General features: G+C 49.6%; 8 protein-coding genes across 8 annotated transcripts; 4 read left to right on the forward strand and 4 right to left on the reverse strand.

The window, feature by feature from the left end:
* Positions 1-366: 366 nt before the first annotated feature.
* On the forward strand, positions 367-3051 carry C8Q69DRAFT_409044 (heterokaryon incompatibility protein Het-C-domain-containing protein; the record flags this gene model as incomplete). Its single annotated transcript, XM_028628229.1, has 3 exons — positions 367-701; positions 774-946; positions 1022-3051. The coding sequence occupies 3 exons, from the start codon at positions 367-369 to the stop codon at positions 3049-3051; spliced, it is 2538 nt and encodes an 845-aa protein (XP_028481409.1).
* Positions 3052-3628: 577 nt separating this feature from the next.
* C8Q69DRAFT_481760 (proteins the FAD binding domain-containing protein) lies at positions 3629-6009 on the reverse strand. The gene is made up of 4 exons (XM_028631613.1): positions 5640-6009; positions 4292-5566; positions 4049-4224; positions 3629-3928 (listed from the first exon to the last, which is right to left on the reverse strand). Exons 1-4 carry the CDS (start codon positions 5914-5916, stop codon positions 3836-3838), a joined length of 1821 nt encoding a protein of 606 aa, XP_028481410.1. The 5' UTR covers positions 5917-6009; the 3' UTR covers positions 3629-3835.
* On the forward strand, positions 6010-7828 carry C8Q69DRAFT_481762 (GTP-binding protein ypt4). The gene is made up of 4 exons (XM_028631614.1): positions 6010-6379; positions 6477-6541; positions 6601-6635; positions 6689-7828. Exons 1-4 carry the CDS (start codon positions 6317-6319, stop codon positions 7522-7524), a joined length of 999 nt encoding a protein of 332 aa, XP_028481411.1. The 5' UTR covers positions 6010-6316; the 3' UTR covers positions 7525-7828.
* On the reverse strand, positions 7829-9633 carry C8Q69DRAFT_481764 (putative D-xylulose reductase A). Its single transcript, XM_028631615.1, has 3 exons — positions 9252-9633; positions 9070-9192; positions 7829-8960 (listed from the first exon to the last, which is right to left on the reverse strand). The coding sequence occupies exons 1-3, from the start codon at positions 9276-9278 to the stop codon at positions 8034-8036; spliced, it is 1077 nt and encodes a 358-aa protein (XP_028481412.1). The 5' UTR covers positions 9279-9633; the 3' UTR covers positions 7829-8033.
* Positions 9634-10975: 1342 nt separating this feature from the next.
* Positions 10976-13217, forward strand: C8Q69DRAFT_481768 (hypothetical protein). Its single transcript, XM_028631616.1, has one exon. It carries the CDS (start codon positions 11288-11290, stop codon positions 12785-12787), a length of 1500 nt encoding a protein of 499 aa, XP_028481413.1. The 5' UTR covers positions 10976-11287; the 3' UTR covers positions 12788-13217.
* A 296-nt stretch (positions 13218-13513) lies between these two features.
* On the forward strand, positions 13514-15498 carry C8Q69DRAFT_408954 (hypothetical protein; the record flags this gene model as incomplete). The annotated part of the gene is made up of 2 exons (XM_028628226.1): positions 13514-13629; positions 13809-15498. The coding sequence occupies 2 exons, from the start codon at positions 13514-13516 to the stop codon at positions 15496-15498; spliced, it is 1806 nt and encodes a 601-aa protein (XP_028481414.1).
* A 2502-nt stretch (positions 15499-18000) lies between these two features.
* Positions 18001-20117, reverse strand: C8Q69DRAFT_438872 (sugar transporter STL1). Its single transcript, XM_028628594.1, has one exon. It carries the CDS (start codon positions 19897-19899, stop codon positions 18262-18264), a length of 1638 nt encoding a protein of 545 aa, XP_028481415.1. The 5' UTR covers positions 19900-20117; the 3' UTR covers positions 18001-18261.
* A 6686-nt stretch (positions 20118-26803) lies between these two features.
* On the reverse strand, positions 26804-27193 carry C8Q69DRAFT_510741 (DNA-directed RNA polymerase, subunit N/Rpb10; the record flags this gene model as incomplete). The annotated part of the gene is made up of 4 exons (XM_028633213.1): positions 26804-26846; positions 26908-26994; positions 27047-27105; positions 27158-27193. The coding sequence occupies 4 exons, from the start codon at positions 27191-27193 to the stop codon at positions 26804-26806; spliced, it is 225 nt and encodes a 74-aa protein (XP_028481416.1).
* Between the last annotated feature and the right edge of the window lie 59 nt (positions 27194-27252).

Consider the following 27252-nt stretch of genomic DNA (forward strand, 5'->3'; position numbering starts at 1 on the left):
AAAGACAAGACAGCAAAGACAAGCCCCATCCCACATGGACCGAATAATAATGGTGAGACGAGACGGCACTAGAGGGATCGCAGGTCATCGTCCCAGAGCCCCAGCTGACCGTCATGGCTGGGAGAATAATGGGCCGTCATGAGGCCCAGCTCCTTTGTCGGCCCCTCACCATACCGCCGCTTTGCTTCGGGGCCTGATATTATTTACTTTCTAACTATCACTCGACCAAGCATTCAATAGTTAACACTGAATAGAACCGTGAGTCTTTCCGGCCCTTTCCGCTGCCTCTCACACTCTCTCTTCCTGCAGTGGAATGCAAATTCCCTGGGCCATCTGATTCTAACTGGCTGCAACCTCACTAGAACCATGGCTCTATCCTCTCAGTCTGTATTCTTCCTAGGCCTCCTGGCTCTCGTCCTTCTCGCATCTCCAGCTCATGCCTTTGGAGCTGGTAATATCGCTTCTCTAGCGCGGATCGAAGGCCAGAATTTCCGTCATGGAGACGTTGAAGACGCTTTATTGACGCTGCTCATGGCCCGCGTTGCTGGTGGGAAGAAATTCAGCAAGCTCGACGTGAAGCGCGTTTATTTTGGGAACTGGCTCCGTGATTACAGTCAGGCTGTCGACGTCGGTACTGTCAAGTATGTCAGTGCTAAAGCTATTCGGATTCTACTCTGGGTTTTGGGCTTTATCACTTTTGGGTGAGTGATGCTTTCTGGATGTATCTTGATGCTGGAGACTTCGTCTGCTGATACGTACATGCCTTCCTGCAGCTACGGTACCGAAGAGTTTGAAGTTACCGCAGAGCGCTTGGGTTGCTACCAACCCACGGAACATATTGACAACCCCCTCGGTTATGCGGACGGAGAGGACGCTCGGCAGTATGACCGTCGCCTTCGAGGCCCGGTTGATGAGGAGCGCGAATTATCAATTGATCCACGAACCGGTAGGGTCTTTTTACTAGCTGTGTGATTACTATGAGAGAAATTATGTCTGACCGTGGGGGTTTTTTCTGCTACAGGGTTGAAAAACTACATCGCGACTGAAGACATCGGCATCAATACGTCAGCACATCTTGTGAAGCGTGTCCTGGGCGGTTGCATTGAACATGGCCGGCGGTATGCCAGGTCCGGGAACAAGGCTGATCTCTACGAGGCTCTTCGCCTGATGGGCACCGGTCTGCACTGCCTTGAGGACTACGCCGCCCATTCCAACTACACGGAATTGAGTCTGATCGAACTCGGAGAGCGCGATGTCTTTCCTCATGTTGGTCGGAGGACCCAGGTTGAGTTGCAAGGGGCGCACCATCCTGTCTACCCTATCGTCACTGGCACTTTCGGTGGTGTCGACTTCCTCCATTCCGTCATGGGAGAGTTCTCCGACAGGGCAGCTCAGTCGGAGCTTCAGGAGCTGGAGGGTGCCATCTCAGACTCACAGAACGAAGGACCGAGTGGTAGTATCTTGCAGGCTCTGCTCGACAAGATCCCCGAGGGTATCATCGGGGGTGGCCACGAGGACAAGATGAACGATTTCAAGTCGAAATCCGACGAAGCCAAGATTAACAATGAGAACATCAGCCCTCGTGAGCCGGAAGAATGGACTAACTATCTGTCTGACGTTCAGAAATCCATCTATCCAATCTTAGAGTGGCACGATAACCTACTGAAGTGCATCAACGAGGCTATTGAGGAGATTCCCGTGCTGCCGGAGATCATCGAGCAGATTCAGGATCGGCTCAGTGTCTTTGTCTTCTCGGTTATTGCGCCATACGTACTCCCGATCATTAAGCAGATCAAGACGGAACTGCAGACAGGTTCTTCAGAGGTCATCCAAAGCAGTCTGGAGCAGCAGCACATTGTCTTCAATGATGATACTTGTTCAGATCCCACCCACTCCATGTTGTCGAAGGATCACTTTTCTAATGTCCTGAACGAGCCCGCCGGTCTGGTCGCCTCTCAAGTCGTCAAATGGACTGTTCCGCAGTTGATGGCGTGCTGGGATAACGAGGACATTGATATAAACCGGACCCTGAACAGGATCGTCCATGGTGTTTTCCACCACCCCGCCCTTCGCGAACAAGGCGACGATGGAGCCGCAGACATCCGCCATATTATGTTCAGGACGGTTGAGGACTGGTGGCGTGGGCAGGATGACGAAAGTCGAAACTCTCTCCGTCGACAGTTGAGCCGTGAAGGTGTTCGTAACGGAGAGAACCATAAGGAAGGAGTTCATGATACCGGACACGGCTCCTGCAAGCCGATCAAGCTCAGCTCTGGGTTAGGCTCTGGCTCTGGCCCCAACGCAAGCGTTGGTTCCTTCGCCCAGTCCGAGACGAATCGTATCGAGAAGCTTGCGCAAGAAGCTGTGGGCGGCGGTGCCCTGGGAGGCATCGTGGGTGGTCTGCTCGGTGGCGTCCTCGGTGGTGGTGACACTTCGGAGAAACAGAGCTACGAACGCAGAGAAGAAGTCTCGTACAGCCGACCACAGGGTCGTCCTCAACACGAATCGTATGAGAATAGGTATCAGGAACAGAGCTACAGTCGCCCTGAGGGTTATGGTGAGGAGCGCCGCTATGAGTCGCAGTTCAGAACTGAAGAGTCGCAATATGGAGAACAGAGCTATGGCCGTCAAGAGCAGATGTACGGTCGTCAGGAACAGATGTACGGTCAGGAACAGAGCTACGGTCGTCAGGAACAGAGCTACGGCCGCCAAGAAGGATACGGTTATGGCGAGGAGGGTCGTGGTGATACATATGGCCGTCAAGAACAGAGCTACACCCGGCAAGAAGGAGGCTACGGCTACGGGTATGGAGAGGGAGGCCGTACCGAGACGTACGGACGAGTTGAACAGGAGTCACGAGGATACGACCAGCCTAGCTATGGCCGTGAGGAACGTTCCACCTATGTGGAGTCCTACGGCGGCGGCGAACCCCGTCGCGAATACGGTGAATATGAGCAGCAATCCTTCCGCAGAGGAGATGGTGGCTACTCCGAAACATACAGGCAGGAGAGCTATCCGCCTCGTAGAAACGAGTATGAATCTAGCGAGTAAGTCTATCTATCTTCCCCCTTTCTCCACTATCTAATTAGTATTATACCTGGTCCCTATCTAACGCAGATCACCCGCAGACGCTATGAGGAAAGCTACGGCGGCGGCGACGGCAGCTCCGGCTACGAGCGCGAGCAGAGAGGTTACCGCTACGGTGGTGAGGAGGTAGACGAGCGTCGCTACGGCAGTGACGATGACAGCGACAGAGAGAAATACAGACGTCGTTATGAAGACGATGAGCGCAGACACGAGCATGGTCATGGTCATCACCATCATCATCATCACCATCGTTCGGATGACGATTAGTAAAAAATCGTCACCTTCATTCTTAGTTTGTTAGCATGTCAGTTGATACCTTAGTTGCCGATGTGATGATAGATGATAGATGATGCACGGGGGGTGTTGTCGGTCAGGTTCAGTGGCGTTGAACAGAAGAAACATATGGTAGATAGTGGGATAGAAAAAGCTCGGGACGGAACCGACCCGTACGTAGCAATGAGAGATGAATTGGATCGATGATGATTTAGTTTAGTTTGATAAATTCCGAAAATGAATGAATACCATTTTCGAAACCATCCCACTCCGTGCCTTGTATTACTTGAAGTAATGAATTCAATATTAGATATATTGGATACCAAGTCAAGAACACACCTGCGGGTGTTTTCTCTTGAACATGTCATTGTTTGCGCGTGTCTGGTAGATGGATAGAATACAGGACTGCTTTTTATGTTAAATAGAGTACAAGGAAAGATTCTCATCTCTCTTCTGTTCTTCTTGGGAAGAATCGCTACCACTCCTTGATCTCACCCGGCTTTGGCAGTTCGACCCGTACGACCTTGTCGCAGTTGAGGAGACATAGAGGGTCAAGGGCCAGTTTTAGCTGTAGAATCATGTTAGAATCATGCATGTTGTGCAGCTGGAGTGATGAATAGTGATATGATATGATATCGACATCGGTGCCGCAACAATGTAGGATATGATGTGGGGAGATCAGACTTACTCTTCTCATGGTGTCTACTGTTGTCTCGCCGACTTCGTGTTCAAGGTAGTCTCGCTTGATGAGTCCAACGCCATGTTCGCCGGTGACGGTTCCCTCCATCTCGACGGCGCGCTTGACCATGCGGTGGACTACGCCCTCTGCCACTTCTCGCTCCTTGTCGTTGAAAAGGATGATGGCTGTATTGTATTGAGTTAGTATTGATTGGAACGTAGAGAGATAGGGGAGTCTGGTAGGATTTCTTACCGTGGAAATTGCCATCGCCAACATGACCGCAAATACCGGCAATGAGATTGCTCTGCACCATGTCCTTCTTCGTATCTTCGATAATATCCGGCAATCTGCTCATAGGCACAGCTACGTCTGTCGTCCATACATGGTCTCCAGGGCCTCGCTTCAGAGCCATCACACTCCATAGAGCTTCCTTGCGTGCACTCCATAGTTCGCGGTTCTCATCAGCTCCACGGGCGAATTCGAACGACTGCCCGGCACAACTCTTTGCGAGTTTCTGTACAATGCTAATCTGCTCCTTCACGCCGTTTGGAGTCCCTGTGAATTTGAAAAATATCGTAGGCGCCTCCTTCCATTTCCGGCTCGTCTGGCCGCCGGCATTGATGCATTTCATCTGAACGTCGTCGAGGAGTTCGACTCCAGCAACCTGAATACCCTCCTCGACCACTTTCGTTACACACTGGGCGGCATCGTGGACTGTTGGGAAGCTAACGATAGCCACGCTCTCGCTCTTTGGCTTGACCGTGAGCTTCAGAGTCGCCTCCGTCACCAGTCCTAGGGTGCCTTCGCTGCCAACAAACAGTTTCGTAAGGTCATATCCAGCACTTGACTTTCTCGGACGCTGCTTCGTCTTGATAACGGTTCCATCGGCAAGCACGACAGTCAGCGAGAGGACCCATTCCCGCATAGTCCCATATCTGTATGCATTGGTGCCAGAACAGCCGGTCCCTACCATACCTCCAATCATAGCTCCTGGACCAGGGTCTGGCGGAAAGAATAGGCCGTCCTTGGCGAGTTCCTCGTTCAACTCCTCCCAACCAACTGCTGGCTGTACAACGACATCCATGTCACGCTTGTGGACAGACACAATCTGATTCATGCGTCTGAAATCAATGCATACGCCGCCTCGCGTTGGTGCATAGTGTCCCTCCAAGCTGGTACCGCCAGAGTATGCAGTCACGGGTATCACTCTCTGATGGCAGACCTTCATTATACGGGAGACCTCTTCCGTGGTCGAGGGGTAGAGGACTAGGAAAGGCTTCTCATTCTCCTTGATGGAATATGACGACCAGTCTGAACCGGAGTGGAATCCGAGGTCAGCCTCATCTGTTGAGACATTCTCCTTTCCTAGAATTTCGACGAAATCGGCCCAGGCGGCTTGCAGATTCGAGGTCGAAGTGTTATGTCGTGGGGGAGCGGTGTCAACAAGCGAGGATGTTGAAGACGTTGGGAGAGCTGCGGGTTTGAGGGATCCGAGAAAGTAGCTGCCGGTGGTCAGGAAGACGAGTACTGAATGTTGTCAGCTATTTGTCTTGGTTTGCGCATGATACTAGCATGGTTGTATTGAAAAAACGAGACTCACCAACTGTTAGAGCTACATAACGGGGACCCGGTGATCGTGCCTGGTACTGTGCAAATCTCTCTTGTTCCGCACGTTCACGCAACAACCGTTGATGGGTGCTCTCGTATAGTTGCCCCTTGAAAGATGGCTTTTCCTCTTTGCGAAGACAAGTCGAAGCGCTGAATTGCCTGACGATATTGGAATTCTGGTGGATCGCAAACCGACTCAGCTTGGGAGCACCCGGCCGGAGAGCTCGCACAGCTGCTGCCCCGGTAGGAAAGGAGCCTCTTTTCAACATCGCAGCTCCAATCCCTGGGAATCCCTGGAAATGGTCAAATATGGCTTGAGGCTCAATGTCACCTCAAAGGACCGTAAGCAATAATGCCGCCCATCGCAGTACATGGAATCTAGATAGATCTCCATCCATCCCGCTAAAGTTCTCGGCACGTCACATGATGAGGTACCTCCACGGAATAGATAGATAACCATCACTTTATCGGCAGTCTGATCGCAAGACCGGGCCAACCCACGAGAGATTCGTAGCCCGGTCTCTCTCGTCTCTCGCCAGGCGATTCAGTGTATTAGCAGGCGCAAGAGTCGCCGTCAATTTCTCACTGTTCTAACTGACATCACCGTCTGAATAAGTCCCTTGTTTAACTAGTCACCGCTCTGGAAACCGATCCCACCTTTAGGACGCCATGGCGCGTCCCAGAAGGATCTCCAATGCCTCTTCGGCTTCCTCCCTCCCAGGGGGTAATCAAGTAAGTCGCTTTAGTCTTGTCATTGGCTCCGCGCACTCGTTCGAAGTCCCAATAGATCGGGTAAAGATTACATGCTGACTGTTGCGCGGCTATGCAGGAACTCGGGAGTATGTATGATTATCTCGCAAAGATCATCTTGCTGGGACCCAGTGGTGTTGGAAAGTCAGTGTGGCCTTCCCAATTGAGATTCCACGCTTCAAGCTGACGCGGGGCACTTGAAGGTCATGTTTACTACACCGATTTGTGAAGAACGAATGTATGGCGCCTACGGCTGTTTTCCATGTCACGATCGAATGCTGATGGATACAGGGAGAGTGCTGTCGTCGCAGACTATCGGAGTCGAATTCTCCTCCAAGATAGTCAAGGTAGGTACGGGTCCAGGAAAGAAGAGGATCAAGTTACAGCTCTGGGATACAGCCGGCACGGAACGTTTCCGCTCGGTATCCAGATCATATTACCGCGGAGCTGCCGGTGCGATACTGGTCTACGATGTCGCGTCTTATGCCTCATTCACTTCTCTACCGACCTTCCTCATGGATGCGCGCGCTCTGGCATCGCCTCACCTCACGGTGATACTAGCCGGGAACAAGACAGACCTCACGGTGGAGCATGGTGATATCGACGAAGAACAAAGACCCCCGCCCACTCCTTCGAGCACTTCGAGCAAGTGGTCATCGTACCCACTTGAGTCGGGAGGCGCTTCACTGCGATCCAATGGTACAGCAGGCTTCGGTACACGGATGACGGCGTCGATCGCACCGCAAGGCCGCGAGGTCAGTCCCCAAGAGGCGTCTCAATGGGCGGCAAGGTCAAATATTCCTGCGTCCGTTGAGGTCTCGGCTCTATCTGGAGAAGGAGTGGATGAGCTATTCAACCGGCTGGCCCGGATCATCCTCACCAAGATCGAGCTGGGCGAGATCGATCCTGACGATCCGCAAAGTGGCATCCAGTATGGCGATGGAGGGAACTGGGGCTTTGGCACCAGCGACGGCAGCAGTACCAGAACTGGCATGACATTAGACGATGCCCCGTACTCGACTCAACGGAGATCGGGCAGATCCAACGCCAGTCATCTTGCGGAAGGAATGAGAGAATGGGAGAGCGTCTTCCGCGGACCAGTCCCAAGGCGGAGCGGATGTTGCTGAAGCTTCTCATCTGAATAATGTCCATTTCCTGTGAGGGTCAAGCGGTGGTATTATTTCGCTTTATTAACGCTCTCGTACATGTGCTTCTTGTCAGCTTTTCCATCTATCAAGACTCTCACGCGCCTCAGAAAGTTTCATCACCTGTGCTCTCTTTTCATGATACCCACTCGATCCTTTGATTTACGAACCTTACGACATGCTTTTGAAACTTTTTGTCTCTTCGTATATAGAACGGTCGTTTTCCATTTCTTGGACATTAACTAGTCTCTTAGATCTGACGCAATAAGAGAATTTCATAACTATAATTTTGCTTCAACTGCATTGAATCTCCTGCCACCCCACAGGACACGATACAACTCTCCGCCGTGAACCAAACAACTTAGATATGCTCAAATGATGAGTAGCGCTGATTTTCCCCACTCCCCAGTGGAAATTGCTAGCTTCGTTATACAACACCAAACACCTAACGTAATGCGGTTCATGCTCATCATCCAGGAGGAAAAAGGGATTCAAGCGCGCACACCAGCAATGAGTGTCTTGATTCCCTTTCCAGCCTTGACGTCCATGAATGCTTGCTCCGCATCCTGGAACTTGACCGTGCCCGTAATCAGCTCCTTCACATTGACCTTGCCTGAGGCAACCAGGTCAACAGCCAGCTTGTAATCGCCGCTGCTGTAACGGAAACTGCCCTTGATGTTCAGTTCCTTAGAGCATGCGGCCATGATAGGGAATGTGATCTCGTCCTTGCCCATTCCTCCCTGGACGTAGGTACCTCCGGTCCGCAGGACGTGAATACCAGTGTGCACGGAGGGCTCTGCGCCAGACGCATCGATGGCGATATCTGCACCGGGGCCGAGATCATTCTCCTCCTTCATGCGGGCCGCGTTCTGTACGGCGGGCACCTTCTCCGGAGCAAAGACGGAGGTCGCGGCGTACTTCTTCGCGAACTGCAGTCTAGTCGGCTGGATATCAACGGCGATGACCTTGCTGGCTCCGAACGCCCTGGCGACCGCACAGCACAGCAATCCAACAGGACCAGCTCCGAAGACGACAACGGAAGTTCCCGGTCGCACGTCCGCCTGCTTCACGATATGCACGGCAACTCCGAGAGGCTCAATGGCCGCTCCCTCCTGGAGAGTCATCGACGAAGGGAGCTTGTAGCAAAAGTCCTCGGGCAGGACGTAGAACTCTGCCAGAGTACCGTCGTAGGGAGGAGTGGCGGCGAAGGCCATGTTGTAACAGAGGTTGTATTTGCCCGACTTGCAGGGCTCGCATCTGCGACAGGGGACGCCGGGCTCCAGAGCGACCTGGTCTCCGGGCTTGACGCTCTTGACGGCAGAGCCAACCTTGACGATGACGCCGGAGGATTCATGACCAAGGACCATGGGGTCCTTGACGACGAATTGGCCAATCGAACCGTGTTCCCAGTAGTGGACCTATGCAAGTAGACAAGAGACGTAAGTACCTTGTGTGCGAAGAGCAACAGAGTATTGTACATAGTATACTCTAATGATGCAAGTTTGGAGCTAGCATTGGAAGACGTACATCACTTCCACAGATACCGGTATATCTGACATTGACCAACACATCGTGAGGGTCCTTGAGCTCGGGGACCGGACGAGGCTCGAATTTGACCTTGTGGATGCCCTCGAGGACGAAAGAGAGATTCTAGTAGGATGGATGATTGGATTAATTTATCATTCGGATATGTAAGCTGCTAAACTCACCTCTCCCGTTTCACTCAGGTTCGACATAATGTATGGAATATTTCTTGTCTGAAGTGCGCAATGCCAACTGCCTTATTGCTAGCTATGTGGCGGAAAGCGGTCTCAAGCTGCGTGACGCAGAGTATACAGTTAAAAGGTGCGAAAAGACAATAATATAACCTTCCCAAGTACGCACTGCCGGAATTGAGCCTGAGAAAAATCGTATAGTAGTACTAATAAATAATAATAATAACTGGGGTGTCAGTCTGGCAATAATAATACAGTTAACAACACATCATACCACAAACCAACGCGGGGCAAAAAGGGCCCAGGCCGGTTGGTGGGGGACGCTGGTTGATTTAACCGTCGGTGAGAGAGCATCGCCGTCAACATGACTTTAACCGGGAGGCCATCAACTCAGCCTCTTCACTTAACCGTCTTGACGGTATTATTTATTATTGCAGAATGCAGATGAAGAGGCTTTTATATATAGGGTCATTATCGCAGTCCAGATCTTGACTGTGGCTTGCTTAACCAAAGAGAAAGAGAGAAACATTGGTCTTGGAGATGGGGATTCAGTCACTAAGCTCACCAGTTTAAGATCTTCCGTAAGTATGATCCCTTAACTATTTTTCTTCCTGGTCTATATTTTGACTATTATTATCATTATTATTGTATTATTATTATGTATTGTTATCTTATCCCACATGAATCTAACCACGGATCTATAAATAACTTATAATATCCCTGGAGGGTCACCAACCCCTAGTTACTGTATCTCCATTCCCCACGGATTCCACGGAAATACTTCTCCTCTACTCGAAGATCCAGCCCCGGCCCCACAGCATCAGCCCGCGATTCAGGCTACGGGGAAGAAAAAATGAAACTGTTCAGCCAGCTGGCTAAATAAAAGGGGATGCCACTTCCTCATGCCGTGGGCTAAGTCTTGCGGTGTCGAAAGATGCAATCACGATCGCAATGTTGTCATTAGTAATTCTCACCAAGCGATTCCGGTTAAAGATCGTACGAATAACATGCTACTCCATGCTCTTGACAATAATCATGATAATAATATCCATCTCTGGCTCAATGATCCAGATGATCACAAGATCCCGTAGATAATAATAATAATAACCCCTCAAGAAACTCATCTCAGAATGCCCACTAGGGCTGCGCCCTTCCAGGCCAAGATCCGATGCTTCTGGAAGCTGAAGATCCTTCGTTCTGACGTGGATCTTCTCCATATCTATCTATCGGCATGCAGGCCTGATCCACCGCCCATGAGGAATAGGAATATCATCTTCATCCCGACTTCTTGATTCGCATAGATTGTGTGTTGGTTTGCCGGCACCGGTTACCCGACTGCAGTCAACGAAGCGGACTAAGTTAGATTCTTGCTATCCGTAACTATGTACCATATACGTTAGCTGATATCTAGCGGTCCCGTTTGGTGCGCGGCTACTCCGGCAGCGTTCATGCGGCACAGCAATAATAATAATAATAATGGCCATCACCACGCGACTCGAGTCCAACGTACGGGGGATATGTGAGCAAAGCTGTATCTGTTGCAGCTCTGGTCTGTCCACAGTCAGTCTGCCACTATCACAGCATCTGCAACTGATGAACTGATTCATCCCTGAGACCGGGGACGGCGGAAGAATTAAGTCTCACTAGATATCATTAACTTAATTAATTAATTAATGATTATCGAGTCTTGACGCCAGTACGTTCTGGAAACGGGTCAACTGGTCTGTGCGGGCGACGGACAGGGATGATCACGCAGTCTGCTCCGCCTCACCGCCTGCACCTCTTCCTCATCGATGATCAGTCCCCGGATTGTCCTGTCCTGGACTTTCATCGACGCGAGTTCTCGAGACGCGGCCGCAGCTACTTGCAGCATTGTTGCATTTCCCTGACCTTTGCTGCCTGTGTCCGGTTCAAGTCGCTGGCGACATGCATCTCGAGATCTCAACCAGCCTTATCGACTCTTAACTACCTATAGCGCCAGGAAGAGGAGGGTGTTACCCCCCCCCCCCCAGCCGATATCATCGTTTCTGATGGCTTGTCCTGATACCCAGATCATTCGAGGGGTAGTGGCGGCAGAAACACTCATCTCTGAAAAGGACGCAGCCGATCCGTTTCTGCATAGCGAACAGGACATTGATTCCGCCCTCTTCGAGAAGATGGCCGGCCCAACCACAACCACCTTCCCCCGATCTCATCCTCACAGTTCTCAACGGTCATCCGGCTCTTCATCCAGATTCACAGGCTCCAAGGGCTCAATCGGTTCGACGACCCTGACGGGCTCTGGGGTGTCCATTCCGGAAGTGAAACGTCGACCGTCTGTTTCCTTCGGCATTACCCCTGACCCAGATCTGTCTTCAGCGGAGGAGACCTGGATCTCAGATCTGCATCAGCGTTTCGGCCTACAACAGCCATTGGACCAGCAGAATGACTCGACAGCAGCCATTCTCACACCACCAAAACCGCGATTTGCCAGGACGAGCAAGACCAAGAACACGCAGTTCAGGCCTATCAGAAGGACATCTGACGACGGCCACCCGCCCCCGATTGAGATCCCCCGATCAGTAGCCATGCCTGAAGGTCTCGGGATTCGGACGGATTTCCAACAGGACACTGAAGACGGTGATTCCATCACCAGTATCCCTATCCGCCGAAGCACGTCGGGTTTTCATCATCGGTCGGTCAGCGGGGCTTCACAATTCTCGTCAACCACATCAAGTACGACTAGATCAGCGTCTCAGCACGTGCATCCGATGCGAAAGACGCCGTCCTGTTATACCCCTCCGTTGGGCCAGTCATTTCAGAACTACAATGGTGAAAGCGAGCCTTCTGCGGATACGGACGAGTCGTCTTCTGACACGATCTTTCCCCGTCACTCGAGTCTGGACTTGATCCGGGAGTCCGTCACTTCCACAGGCACGTCGTTCCACCGTCCAAAGTTGACTCGGGACAGCTCTCTCCCCAGGTTTTCGGAGTCGTCTCAGACGACGTTCATTGGAAGGCGTTCATTCGGCCACAACCGAGACAGCACGGGCGCTCTGGAACCGATCTCACCGATATCCCGATCCTCGTTGGATTTCGGGTTTCGGAAGACGCGCACCAGCACTGACCCGGATCCAATTTCTCGCGCGGCCACGGTCCAGGCTGCCCGTCAGGCTTTCGAGGAGAAAGAGGCGGCCAAGAACCGTAAATACGAAAAGCAACAGCTGAAAGCGCAAGAGAAAGAACAACGGCGCAAGCAGAAGCAGCTGTGGCAGAGGTACCGGGATGTTGATGTGGACAACCTGGAAGATGCCACCGGTCCTGAAGAGCCAGTGTCCGAGAAGACCAGCGAAGACGAAGGCCCGGCATCGAACGCAAGTCTTCGAGACCCGTCTGGTGAGCAAGGCCGGCCCGGGATGGCCGCATCACTTACAGGGAAGAGCAGATCGCATCCGTGGAAGACCAAAACGCGGAATACGTGGGTGCTCTTCTTGACCTGGTTACGGACGCGAGTTTTCAAAGTCACCCGGAAACTACGCCGATCCCGATGACCGTGAGACATGTGTTATATTGTATATATGATAATCTGGGCAGGAAGCCATCTTTTGTTGCGTGTTATTTTTCTTTTTTTGATTGATGTCCAGGCAGGACTCCAGGACAATGTTGCGCATGCATTGCTGGTATCATCTTTCCTAGCTCATGCCAGACCGAGTGTTGCCCCTTGAGAGCCCCGGTCCTCTGTGTTTAGCTGGTGGCTTGGATTATAACTATGCCGCTCCTGTACTGCGATGTTTGCTCCAGCGAAATATTGTCTTCGGTGGACAATCCCATCTATTTGGGTCAGTTTCCTTGTATACTATACAGATTTCAAGTTTCAGGAAATACAGTTGCATCTAGAGATTAATTTTAGCTATCAGTCTATTGTTGGTCTGGTCATGGATCCTTTTGTAGATCTGTTCTAGATAGACTAGAATGCTGTTGATCCGCCAGCGATGCCTGGAATAATAATAATAATATCGTTCATAATTACCAGTAGAGACCAGGGCATATCACGTGATGCCTCCACGTGACTACACACTTTGACTCTCCGCCTTCACTGCTGATGATCGCCTCCCAACTCTACGGCGTACAGGAGCGACAGGAAGTGACTCGACTCTCTACGGCGGTCCACACGGACATCGCTCTCCTCCCGCTCTAAACGCGACTCTTCCGATAACTATACCAGCAGCTTGTCCACGAGGAGCGGTGGGTGCTCCCCCGCAGACTGCGTGCCCGTCATGGTTTACGACTGGGAGGGGAAACGCGACATATGTTACCAAATGTATATCAAGGACAAGAAGGCGCTGGAGGAGATCATGGAGTATATGAAAACAAACCACCAGTTTGCTCCGAGGTAAGCTCCACTGCTTGCGTCTTTGTTTTCTGATGGAGCTATCGTATACGAGTCCCAGTCCAATGACGGAAGATCTCCTACTTGTTTGCCCACGTCCATGTCGTATAGCATATGTTCGTTTTTTTTGATTACTACAAGAACTATTTCAGGATGCTTACACTTTTACTTAACCTCACTAGTAAGCGCGCCTTCCAAACGCAGTTCAAACGATGGGGATTTCCCTCGAAACAGAATCCGGCTCATAAAAATGCCAGTCTCGTGGCGCGCGTCAAGGAGCTCTGGGAATGCAACACGAGTCAGCGGGATATGCTCCGGATCCTGAATGAGGAAGGCTTCAGCATCAAGGAAAGAGAACTTATGCGCGTGCGCGCCAAAAATCGCTGGCTCCTTCGTGTTCCCAACGGGATGAAATCTCATTCTACCGTTCAGCCGCAGACTTCACCAACGGAGGACGAGGGGTTGCTTGCATTGCAGCAGGAGATCTATGAGAACGACGCGGCCTTTGATGGAAACCAAGCTCTACCTCCCCGACCAGCCCCGCAGAGACCACCATCACCGGGCTTGTCGCCTGAGGTTCTCATGAAACGTAAAGAACGGTTGGAACGGTTACAAGCAGAGAGCGCAGAACGATGGGCTACTCGGAAGAGACGTCGTCGGACTCGAGGCTGGGCAGGTCTGCCTGCTGATCCGCCAGGTCCGCCGCGTTTCCCATCCGAGACGACCATCGACGAGAGCAAGCAGTATCTCAATTTGGACAATGCTATGTATCGACGGATTCGTGATCACTTCCAGAGGATCTGCGAAGAGGCTGGTTTCATCAAGAAGACGGTGGCCGGTCCCGAGCGATGGCAGGAGGCAAAAGACCGTCTGATTCGGGAATCACCGCACCTACAGAGCGTCTTCTGGGAAGACCCGAACCAGCTTGATGCAAAGGCATTGGCACTTGATGTCGTCTGTACCGACGTGACCAAACGTATGAGGACGCTGGAACGTCGGATGACGATTGCGGAAGCTAAGAACGCTCTTGGGATAAACCCAGAGGAGAGTCGCCAGATTCGGAATGCGTTCTATAACACTTTGAAGGCCGACCACTTCACCAGTAAGCTAGAAGCTGGCGATGAGCATTGGAAGGAGTTAAAGGAACAATGGATTCGGGAATCAGAACTGCTTCAGCGCATACTTGCCCCAGGACCTACGGATCCCAAGCACGCCACCAAACTGAGGGCTATGGAAGTGCTTTGCCGCGATGTCATGAAGCGACTGCGTGATGATCAAACGAAACGAGATCCTTCTCGCAAGCGATCTACCTCCCATCAGGGGAATGGTGTGCAGCAGAGCCCTGTCCCGAAGAATGATACTACTGCCACTGCAGACAATCCGTTCAGCAGTGATATCAGCAATGGCATAAGCACGTTGGCATCACAAGCCCTTGCCAGTGCACCTATGGTTGCTAGCGAGATGGGCGACATGCAGATCGACCCGTCCTTGCTCCAAGCTGCTAACGATCCTTCCTTTGCAGCTGGTTCGCAGCATCACGAGGGACCCCCGTTTGGATACGTGGACCCGATGCTCGAGCCTCCGGTTCTGCATATCCCAATCTATCTCCGCGTCAGCCCACAGAGCCAGATTCACGCCGCATCGAAGACGTGGGGTGAGAAACTGGGGTCACGCACCGTGTCCGAACTGCGACAGCTCTCCGCTAACAGGTTCCCTGGTGCTATAGTCACCAGGATCGAGGGCGTCGACACGGACGAGAACGGAAACGACGTCTCCTTTCAGATTGATGAAGATCATGAACTGGACGCTTATCTCTCGCATGTCCACGGGAGAAAAGCGTCTTTCCTGCTCTACTTGGACCCGATGCGATGAAATGTATTGATTGTGATATCGAACTCGCGCGGACGTTGCGAGCTTCAACCACCTGCTATCGATCTTTCTAAATCCATTATGGATGTTTGGAATTAGCGAAGGTGTCCGGGAGTTATCTAAATTGCGTGGCTGGGATGGGATCTCTACTGATGGGTACGCGATTCAATGGACTTGATTCTGATTCTTGGATTATCCTTTGTGATCGATGCGTCCGTAGACTTGTAGACTTGTAGACCCAGTATATTCTCACCGAGTAATCTACCTACCTAGTACCTAGGTTATTTCGAGTCCTTCATTGACCATCACGGAAATCTAGCGTCACCACCAATGGGGATTCTTTCCGATTAAACTTCCTAATAGCTTATGCGAATAGTTAATCTGAACATGGCCTTTCTTCATCCATGTTATTTTACTTTGGTTGCGCTGTATGCTGCCTGATTGTTAAATCAGCGCAGGATGACATAACGTAGGCATCATGACGCTAGTTAACTATGGTAGGCGAGGTTTGACTTTTGGCATAATCCTACTACGTAGCATGGTGCTTGAAGATCTGAGATCTCACTGGGCTAAATCATGATGGGATATTTTATCATTCTACTAAGATAGATGGGTTAAGAAAGAGGAATTAGAATCAGCACAAGGAAAGCAGGTAGATAGAGGCAAATGTCCCAGCCGGCGCCAGTTGAAACCATGATAGGAGTCAGCAGCACAGTGGTCAGCTAGGTGACTATCCGGGAGAATGCCGGAGGCATATAATAATAATAATAATGATAATGATGTGAGCACCCGCATAACGACGAGACCTTCGATTAATACTCGCCTACCATATTTCCATGGCCCTACCCTACCATACCTATTTAGATCCGCAACTGAATTCCGAGCTACTATTACTTACATCTTACATATTACATACCGATTTCGTAGATAGATACGTAGGTAGTTTAGTTACTTTATTAGCGGTAAGTTAATTAAGTTACCTGAACTCGTGGACGCGGGGTTGTGGTTATTGTTATGTTTTAGTTAACTAGTAAGTCATACAAACGTCATTGAATGAACGAGAGCAAAGAAAGCTCCGAATCTCCGATACCACATGGCATATGGTATGGCATGCCACACGCATACCCCTCTGTGGGTACATGTCAGGTTTCGGTGTCTGTACCGATTTGATATGTGGAAAATGACGAAGAAAAAAAAGGCGGAGATGATGAGTCGTTGATTATACGTTAAAGGCTCATGTCTATAGCTGGATGGGTATACATACGTGGGAAGATGGCTATAACTAACTATTGACCCGAGAGTTATGAGTCACTAGATATCTAGCTACGCGATAATAACGGTGGAGTGAAGTTAAGTAATTCGTAACTGCCAAGTAGCGACAAGAACTTGGCGATAATTCCCTTGGTGCATAAGGTATGTAAAGCCCTTGGCGATGATGAGTCTTTAGCCTAATTCGTATGTATGTACTTGACTTGTAGAGTATACACTAGATACCTACTCCGTATAGCTATACACGTTCAAATTCCCATCCCCGTTCGCATTTATGTCTCACACATGCAGCAGAAGTGCAGTCGAGATCGAGATCCACAGAATCAGTACTCCGTACGCAACGCGAATAAAGAAATAGACGAACGGAGTAGAGAAATTGATAGACAGGTACAGTACACGATCGACTAACTAACTTACATTCGTCCGACTTAACTAACTAGTAGTTTAGTTACTCAACGGCAACGTTTACATATAGAGTAACTTAGACGACCTACTCAAAGTCTCAACTACCTAGGTAGATGATATTAGGATTAACATGTTCAATGCACTAAAGTCCCCTGGACCAAATAATAACCGGCTGGAGTAGTTAGTAGTTGGTTTTAACTGTTAGGTAATTTAATCAATGGTGAAATTGCTCCATAGTTAAACTAGCAATATGGATTCATATGATTATTATTATTACACTGCTCTCGAGTAATAGTTAAATAATATTATCCATTTTCCCGATCCCAATTAGTTAGTGGACTCTACTAAGCTAAAGCATGACCGCATTTGGGCAAAATCTCTTCCGCAGGCGGTCACAGCAGTTGACTCCACCGGATCCACCTTGTGTGGGGGAGGGCGGGGATCGACGCGCCAAAGAGAATCGCCGTGCGCATCCTGGCCAGGGGTCCACTGGGTTCGCTTCGCGCGAAAAACTTAAAAGTGTGATGCGCGGAGAGAGTTCAGGCGAGAGTGGGGTCCCGGTGGAGGATCGACTCCACTCTTGCCGGATTGGGAGAGCAGCACCGACACCCCGATCCACGGGGAAGTTACGGGGGGAGAGACTTCGTGGGTCAGCTTTGAGGGTTTTTCTTTTTCTCTTTTCTAGACATACGGAGTACTCCGTGCATGTGGTAGCTGCTTGTGTATCCTTGCTGACCGACACTTACGCGGCAATGGTCAGGGTCAAAGCGATCTAGTCTAATGCTTCACTCTACAGCAGGATCCATCTACGGTGGATGATCAACAAGAACAGTTTCAAAGGGTCGTAAACCCACGAGAGTGGTTCTATTTTCTTATATCAAATAAGAAAATTCACATGAGAAATCTAGCATACATAACATAATGAGCAATAGGTATCTGGTTGCGACATAAAGCAAAAGTGGGCATAAAATGTGCGTTCCAAGTCATAGTGAACATAAGATCTTCTTTGCTCATGTTCCATTGACTTCGCATTTCAATACAGGCAAATATATGCCGTCGTCATAATACCTGTAGTAACATGATTTTTTCGGTTTAATCAATGTGCTTTCCCTCGCCCTTTCCCTCGCTCTCGCCGCTGCTCACGGCCATCTCCGCCTTCTCCGCCTCCGCTGAGATGTGGTGACTGGGCACATCCAGACCCATTTCAATCTGCATCTGTCCAATCTGCTCAGGAGTGAGCTTGGGCATCGTCTCTGCGATCTGGTAGGGCCACTTCCTCTCGACGTGGGCCTTGGCGAAGATAATGTCAATCTCCTCCAGATCACGGCCGGCGGTTTCGGGGTAGAAGAACCAGGCGAAAGGCACACCGATGAAGTTGACCAGGGCGAAGAAGAGATAGATACCCCAGCCACTGGCGTCGGAGAAGACGGGAGTGAACATGACGACAGCAAAGTTGGACAGCCAGTTGGTGCAAGTCGAGGCAGAAGCCGCCATGGTACGGGTCCGGAGAGGGTTGATCTCGGGCGGGTAGATCCAGGGCAGCGGCAGAGTCGTGAAGGCGAAGAAGCAGATGAAGAGGAAGATACCGACAACGGCACCCTTGGAGGCCTCAGCATCTCCCTTGATCAGACAGCCCATGGTGATGATGAAACTGAGACCCTGACCCAAGAAACCAATCAAGAACAGCTTGCGACGACCAACCTTCTCAATCATGAAGAAGGAGGGGATAGTAGCGAGGGCGTAGACCGTGGCGAAGACACCTCCCAAAACCAAAGAGAGACGGTGGTCCATGTGCAAGTTGGTCTCGAACAGCAGCGTGGAGTAGTAGATGGCGGCATTGCAACCGGTGAACTGCTGGAAGAATTGACCGGAGCAGCCGATCATCATACGCTGGAACTCCTGGGTCTTGCCGAAGGTGAAGAGAGTCCTCCAGTTGGCCTTCTGGCCCTTGGAGGCATTGAGATCGGCCTTCATGAGGTTGAAATCGATGAGCACATCCTCCGCATCGGGCTGGCTGTCGTTGAGGCAGGCCAGCACCTCGCATGCCTCCTTGTCATGTCCTCTCATGACAAACCATCTAGGAGACTCGGGCAGCATGAGCGCGCCAGCGCTGACGAGGACGGCGAAGAGAATCTGGAATGCGACGGGGAACCGCCACTGGACCGAGCTGTTGACGTACGAGAGACCGAAATCAATCCAATAGGCGACGAAAGTGCCGACGGCGATGATGGCACCTTCGAAGCAGACGAGGAAGCCACGGTTGTGAGCGCGAGAACATTCGGACTGCCAGACGGGAATCGTGGCCGTGTCCATGCCGTTTCCAAGACCGGAAACGACACGACCGACAACGAACTGGCCCAGACCCCAGTGGGGACCGAAAGCAGCAGTGGAAATGACCGTACCGATAATCATCAGGATACCACCAGCCACCAGCAGAGGCGTGCGGCCGATGCGTTCACCGTACATGAGGGTGAAGATGGCACCGAAGAAACAGCCCAGTTCGTAACAAGCGGTAACCGCACCACGGAGGACAGAGACATGCTGAGAGTAGGCTGCTGAAGAGCCGGCGGGAATGGCTAGAGGCGGGAACTCCTGGGTGAACTGGTCACCAGAGATGATACCGGACATCAGACCCTGATCATAACCGAAGAGCGAGAAACCTATGACAGAGGTGAAAGTGATGGCCAGATGGAGCTTCTTGCCCCGCAAGCCGGAAGTAGTCGTCCACATCTTGAGGGACCTTTGCTGCGCCTATCCTGTAGGTACTGACTTGTACTTGAAAGGAAGAGGACAAGCGACACGGCAAAGGAAAAAAGAAAAGGGCTCGAGAGGACAGTCTGGGGTTTGACACCTGGAGCGGCTCTTATATACAGCTGATCGCCAGACCGTAAGTGGTAACTAGGGCCCGTCCCACGGGTGGTTAGCGCCAAGGCTCGCGCTACCACAGCGCACGCCCTGACGTCAGCGGGGTAGCGCTAAAGGCAAGTGGGGCGAGCCGCTGCGAGGGCCAAGGGCTTAGCGGCTTTGTTGAAGTTTGGGGGGTGTTGGGGCCAGTTGGGGTCTGTCCGGGGCGGGGGACTCGCGTCGATTGGCCAGTCTGGGCCGCGGTGGATCTCATCTCGACAGACTTGCCCGAAAGGTGTCGAAAGTACGGAGTACAGTAGTAGCGCCGTCTTGGGGATGGTGGGGTCTGGAGAGGGTGGAACTTTCCCATGGTACTTCTGATTGCAGGTGTGTGTGTGTGTGTGTTCAATTATGTTCATAATAACTTCATCCACACAGGCCACGTCCCGATCGATTCAGGGACAACCGAGCGTCTCGCGTGGTGGAGGCGAGCCGGCCTCTGATTCGCTTGCGGCGGCTATCAAGTACATGCCAGCAGTCGCATGCGCTGCAGACGTCGCGCGAATCGGCCATTTTACGGCCCTCCCCGATCAGGAATGCGACGACTGACAGGCCAGATTCAGATTCTTGGAAATTAACTAACTGCTATCTAAGTTATGTGACTCTGTCTGCCGAGATGCTGTGCGAGAACCCGTCTTCTCTCCCGATCACGAGAGGACGGCAGGACCGCTAACCGTCACCGGCGGCAACCCGTCCAAGCAAGACAATGTTGGCATGTCCAGACACCGACGGGCCGACTGCAGCCAGAGACTACTGTGCAGAATGCCCCCGCAGGCACACAATAATGAAGAAGAATCACAGGCAATTGGCATCGAGTATCGTTTAGCAAAGAGCCCAGTACGATGACGACAAGTGTGCCAGGGTTATACTATGCGGATTAGAGTATCCCGATGGGCTTCATCATGGGTCAAAGTTTTCCGTCTCCAACAGCCCATACAAACGTTGTCTACACGATCTAGCGTCGGGGGGGATCCGAAATGGGTTTGAGTCGGTCTTGGGGTAAAAAGAAAAGAGGTCCTAGTTACTACGGGGTATTATGATTATTATTATGCGTCTACACATTGTGGCGGTCTTGTCAACTGGTCCAAACGTCTTCCCCGCGAAAAGCTGGCGTCGCCATCTCCAGATCGCGCGTTGACGAGGATGCGAATTGCGGCGCAGTGATAACAGTTTGGCAATAGGGGATGGAGATGGAGATGGGGATGAAGGGGTCCAAGCATCCCGCATACGGAAAGGAAGGCGACGCCGCAAAAGATGAAAGTGAACGAGCATTGGCCAGCAGCCACAACCGTCTGCCTTGTCCGCTAGTTACCACTTACTAGTATAGTAAGGACGTAGGGCGTCGCAGGCACACCTCTCGTATATCCGTGACTGTTAGCTCACCCACTCCTGCCGTCGTGGGTGAGCCCTCCCGTATTTGCACTTCCTACCGATTTTCACTTTTTAGCCTTAGGTACCTTTTGTATGGGAACACCATACAAAAGGTACATAAGGCCAAAAACAGCGTATATCTAATTATCTCAGTATTTTATTAAGGAACCCCTTTATTTTAATTAATAAGACTAAAATAATATAATATAATAACCTATATTATTAATTTGAAATTAAAATCTTAATTATTAAAGTAAGCGTTTGCTTTTTTAATTTTCCCCATATAAAAAACTTTTGGTGAGAAATCTTTAAATACTAATATATCTCTTACTTTTAATTAGAGCTTTTTAAAAATTAAAATACAAATTATTTAATAATAAGATTATAATATTATCAATTAAAATAAAGGGGTTCCTTAATAAAATGTTGAGATAATTAGATATACGCTGTTTTTGGCCTTATGTACCTTTTGTATGGTGTTCCCATACAAAAGGTACCTAAGGCTAAAAAGTGAAAATCGGTAGGAAGTGCAAATACGGGAGGGCTCACCCACGACCGAAGGGAGTGGGTGAGCTAGTCACGGATAAGAGCTGACTCGGTTCGGGCGCCGCCATCTCGCGCCACCGACGCATGCAACCGCCAACATCCATATAAAAGGCTGCACTCAGGCTTTCGATCCCACCCCGCGTGTCTCACGAGGCGCACACTGACATCAAGGTATGCCAGCGATTGCGACGCTGTTTTCGTTTTCTTTTGCCGCTGCATGCATCGGGCGACTGAAAGCCTTATTTCTGTTTTCCATTATTATTCTTACTTATAGTATTTACCCGCCAAGTGTAGATCAGCAGCCGGCAGCGGCGCACGAGCTTCCCGGTGGGCTTTGCCGGCCCAGTAGTCGCCATCGGCAGAGAGTAGTAAAGTAGAGTACGGAGTAGATAGAGTAGTATTGCAACTCGTGCACCTTGTCCCATAAATGATAACCGCAGGAAAAGAGAAGTTGAGGCCCTTTTTGACGTCCTTCTCCAGTCTCTCTTCTCTTGGTGTCGTACATACATACTGTGTTACCCACGCTGATATGTTTGCTGCGCAGCGTTGGGTTCTGTATTATTATTATTCTGTCCTACTGGTAGTTAATGATAATAATAATAATAATAATAATAATCATAATAATGCATCCTCGGCTTTCCCCCTTCGGGACGCCTTGATGCCGTTTCGGGCCAACTCCCGTGGTCCGGGACCGTTAAAACTCTCGCCGAAACCAGCAGGTGCGTGCGATGACAATCCATGCCTCTTTCGCTCCTGCCTTCGGGCTGCTTCGGGCTCGATCCCGTGTGCGGTCGGATTTTCCCGCCGCCGCCAAACATCGAGCTAGTTAGTCCGTCAGAGTTGGACATGTCGCAACGTCTGCACCTACCAGTAGGGTATTAGACGGGTATAACCACCTCTCTAAATCTGGCTAAATCAGCCTCGCGAATTATTTCCGCCCCCCGGCGACGGCGTCGTTGTGGGATTTTAGTTAGTTATGGGTCTGGGGTTTCTCTTATGTCAGCACGTCCTCCTTCAACCACCAAAAATCACAAGAAATCCACAAGCTTGGCGTGGTATCTCGAATCTTGCTTGTTTTCCTTGGCGGTCGCTCAGTGCCATTGCGGAAATTATTACAGAGGGAGATGGCAAAGCATCGGATCAGATTATACGAACTGTCTGAACTTTGCCACTGGTGCTGTACTTACTATAGACGAGTAGTCGAACTGAGCCAGCGAGATGTTGTTGGTCTAAGGGTTGATTTATTATTTTATAGCCTTTTTCACATGTTTTGCGATTGACTTTTTCCCATCAGCCTCCTACGACATAGCTGGATCTTCTATATGTAAAGAAAACGAAAAAGAAAAAGAAAAATCAAAAAGGAAAGTTAACAGAGTGCCTTGCTTTGGGACCGTAGCCTTTAGACTCTATAGTAATCGATCGTCCTTGCTTCAAACGGGATCCACACGATAAAATTTCTTTAGGTGATATCGGCTTCCTCCGTCCAGAAAACACTCCCACCAAAGAGAATTCTCCCATTAGTAGTAGTATCGAATCATTAATGATGACTCTGCGCTGCTACGCCGGTAGACTTTTTTTCTTTTATCTTTTTCCGTCTCCGCTTACGTTTCACACCACCATGCGAGTAACTAGTTTGTCACCCGAGGATGATCATCTCGCAAAATAAGGGCCGAAAAAGACCGAACCCTCTCCGATCGTTAGCTGGTAAATGAGAGTCCCGATCCGAACTTATCGCTAATAACGGTTCAAAAAAAAAGTTGTTCATCGGCTAAAAACGGCTCTTTGCATATTCTGGCTGGAAGTACGTACGTAGTTACTCCGTCCTTACACCGGGGTGTTACTCTGATAGCCTCGCGTTTACCCGTTTTGGCACCGGTATTAAATCTGAAGCTACACCGCAACTGTTTGTTCCGGGATATTATTTTTATAGTAGTATGCGCAGACTACCTGATATGCAAGCAGAGTTTCGGGCAGCTAGTTAATGATTGGAAGCCCAATAATAATGATAATGATAAGATGGAAGACGAACCGAACCGAATACCTATTTGGAAACATCCACCAACGTCCTCACTGTAGTACTACTAATGCAAGTGCTTGTACTATAGAATCTTGCTGGAGGGAACTAATAATCTCGTTGGCATAATCCTGCATTTTTCGTAGCTAACTATGCATGTCTCTTTGACCGTGACTCTGTTTCATACTATGACTCGCTGTCGTCCCGCGAAACTGGTCACTAACTGATAGGCCTCCTCCAATGATAGTACCGTCGCCGACTATCAAGCTAGTTACTCCGTACAACAGTAGCAAGACACATAACTCCGATCCTCCAAGTCGGTCTGGAAGTACAGTATCTACTATCTCCTATGTACTACATACCACTACCCTCGACGTATTTATAGCTCTTGAACGGCAGCACGCATGAGATCAACAAGAGAGGGTCCAGGAATAATTGAATGACCTGCACTGGTCTTGCTATACTTGCTCTAAAATGCTGAGAGAGTAGCTATAGACACTTATGTGGTATGAGCAGATCCATTATCTAGAGATAAAGTACAATGATAACATGTGAATTTATCTTTATGCAGATCTTCGGTAGGTGAATAGATAAGAAATCTATTTGAGTGGCTTTTTTGTGACAGGCCGTAAGCCTCTCTAGTTATCTAGTCTCTCGTTAGTTGTTGTTCTGTGTCCGTAACCTATTAGGACGAGGACCGGATTTTGCATAAAAACCAGAGAGAATTTGTGTCGGATCCTAAGTAGCATGGAAGCAAGCGTATGACTTGAACCTCTTAGCTGCTTAGCCGGTTGCCGATACGGCTAGATTGCTTGCTTGACTCTAGATCTAGGGGAGGTAGAGCCCATATTTATCTCCCAGTTACACGTGGAGAATCTATATCCGTTTGAAAGATCTAACAAGCTCTATTGTAGCAAGAACCTGATGAAAACAGTTGGTATAACTAACAGATGACCAGAGACGGCCTTGATGCGCTGACACTTTTAAGATTGGCAGTAACTATTTTATATTGCTGGTTTATAAATAAAAGTACTTGCCTACTGTAGAGTTTGTCTGATCTCTTTATTCTCTCTCTATCTCTCTTTCTCTTGTAGTATAGGTACCTTTTTCCCCTGGCCTATAACATGTGCAAGAGATACTTCGCTTGTTCATGTTCCTAGTAATTGTCAGGGTAATTCTTGTCGTCAAACTACTATTATATACTAATAGTGTAGTATAGTATAGAATCACAGAAGTAAAATAGGAAGAAAAGCACGTGGTATAGGAATATAATCCCGATTGCTTGAGCCACTAGGACCATCCTAACTGATTGCTGTCTGAAACACTGCCTCTGCTACTATATCTACGCATTTCCTATCTCTAGCGTGTCTGCTTTGATCCTAAATAGATGGCTTAATGTTACTTGTTCTATACCCTTTGTATAGGGTAATAGTGGTGTTTTGCAGCTCGTCTCCGATAAAGCAGTTGGGCGCCGACAAGTTAAGCAGGCAATTAGCGTGGCCCGCAAAAGGTTTAGGATATATTATTTTGCTTCCGTGTTAGATAATTTTAATTTAATATAGGCACTATGTTCATAAAATATATATAAAACAACTATATATCCTATAATATATTCTGCATGCACTGTGTAAGTATGCTGGCAATTATGTCCTTTTATTCTCGTTACCTTCGTTACCTGGTTCGCACGTAGAATGAAGCTCAACTCCCTCCCGTTAGCCTAGCAAAAACAGTAAAAGATTCATATATCACAGGACATATGTCATAGACGATTCTCAGCATGAGCTTATTTAGACAGTCTAGTCCAGATTGACTTGAAGGAGATCTGAAGGCCTCGTCGTGTGTCTGGTGTCGATGCATCTGGCTTACGGTCTTGTTGCTACGTGAGACGAGGATATTAGGGGCCGAGACCTTCAACAAAATATAAATCTTCTTAAGGTATGTCTGGATCATGTTCTTGTATTCTTATTTTCATGTCCCACGTCACCCTCAGTAAGAAATGCTTGCAAGCATCGAGTTACCATCGATATAGTTACACGTGGAAGACAGTGGTAACAGAGCCGATTCAAAAAGAAAACTGCTTCATGGACACAAGCCGCCAGTCTGAATGGTATTAGGTGGGCGCCATTCCTAGAAACTGGTAGTAGGAATTACGAGTCCCAGATATAGCAGGGCCGTCCTTCGCTTCTCGCCTCTTGTACCCAATTCACTCTTGCGCATCCTCTTATCAACTCGCCCCAGCCACCAGAGGACCAACTTCCGATTCCAGTTAGCACAAAGAAGTAACTTGTCTCAGACTGAAGCCTTGAGAACGGAAAAGAGAGACATAATGCACACACAAGAAAAGCAGGACGGCCTTTCCTTGACACCCAAAATAGTTCTCGGATGGGGACCCCAATGAAACAACCGCTTGCATGACCGAATTCCCATGGTATGAGCCAAACTCCCAGAATCAACTTTGTAAATAAGGCAGTGAGGCATGGACGAAGCTTGAACTAGTACACACTGCTACAGTGCGTTGACTTGAGCGATCTCCGTCGCTTCATGTTTTACTTGATAACGTGCCCGCCAGCAGAGTGACTTTCCAGTCTCATCCAATAACCTGGCACTTTGGCGAGCCATCGAATGTTATTCTCCGCGTGATGGTCACGCAGACATGAAGTTGTCGAATACGCGTCGGCGACAGTCGAAAATGTCCAAGAACGCATATAGTGTATATTTTCCCTCAAACCGTTGAATGCATTTTGCTTTTTTTCCCGCTAATGAAGATTTTAAGACACTCTGAGTGACCCTCTTCAGAAATTACAGCTGCGACTTCGCACGGTCTCTCTCAGCGGGGTTATATCTGTGGCAAGGCGTAAGCTGCGGTTCACATACACATCTCTCAGTATTGGAATCATAAGTACCTGAGAAGCTTTTCGATCAAATCAACGTGCGTCATTATCATACGGCGACAGCAGTATCTCTTGCAGCCCAACTGGTCCATGGCGTCTCTGAAGAATCGTTAGTTTCCCGAAAACAGCACACGATCGATACTATGCTTACCCATCTGGAACGCCTTCATCGAGCAACCGCAAGTAGCTTTCCCAGAGGTCACCAACCACCTGTCGCACCTGATAAGCTGGGATCCCTTCGATCCGGTTGAGTCGTACTCACCTTGCCACAAGAAAAGCAGCGCACTGGAATGATCATTGTGATTCAACTGGCGGCTGATAAAGATTATTGAACAAGGACAATGCAAAATTTGAGTA

The sequence above is a fragment of the Paecilomyces variotii genome, assembly GCF_004022145.1.
Source record: "Paecilomyces variotii strain CBS 101075 chromosome Unknown C8Q69scaffold_17, whole genome shotgun sequence".
Classification (NCBI taxonomy): domain Eukaryota; kingdom Fungi; phylum Ascomycota; class Eurotiomycetes; order Eurotiales; family Thermoascaceae; genus Paecilomyces; species Paecilomyces variotii.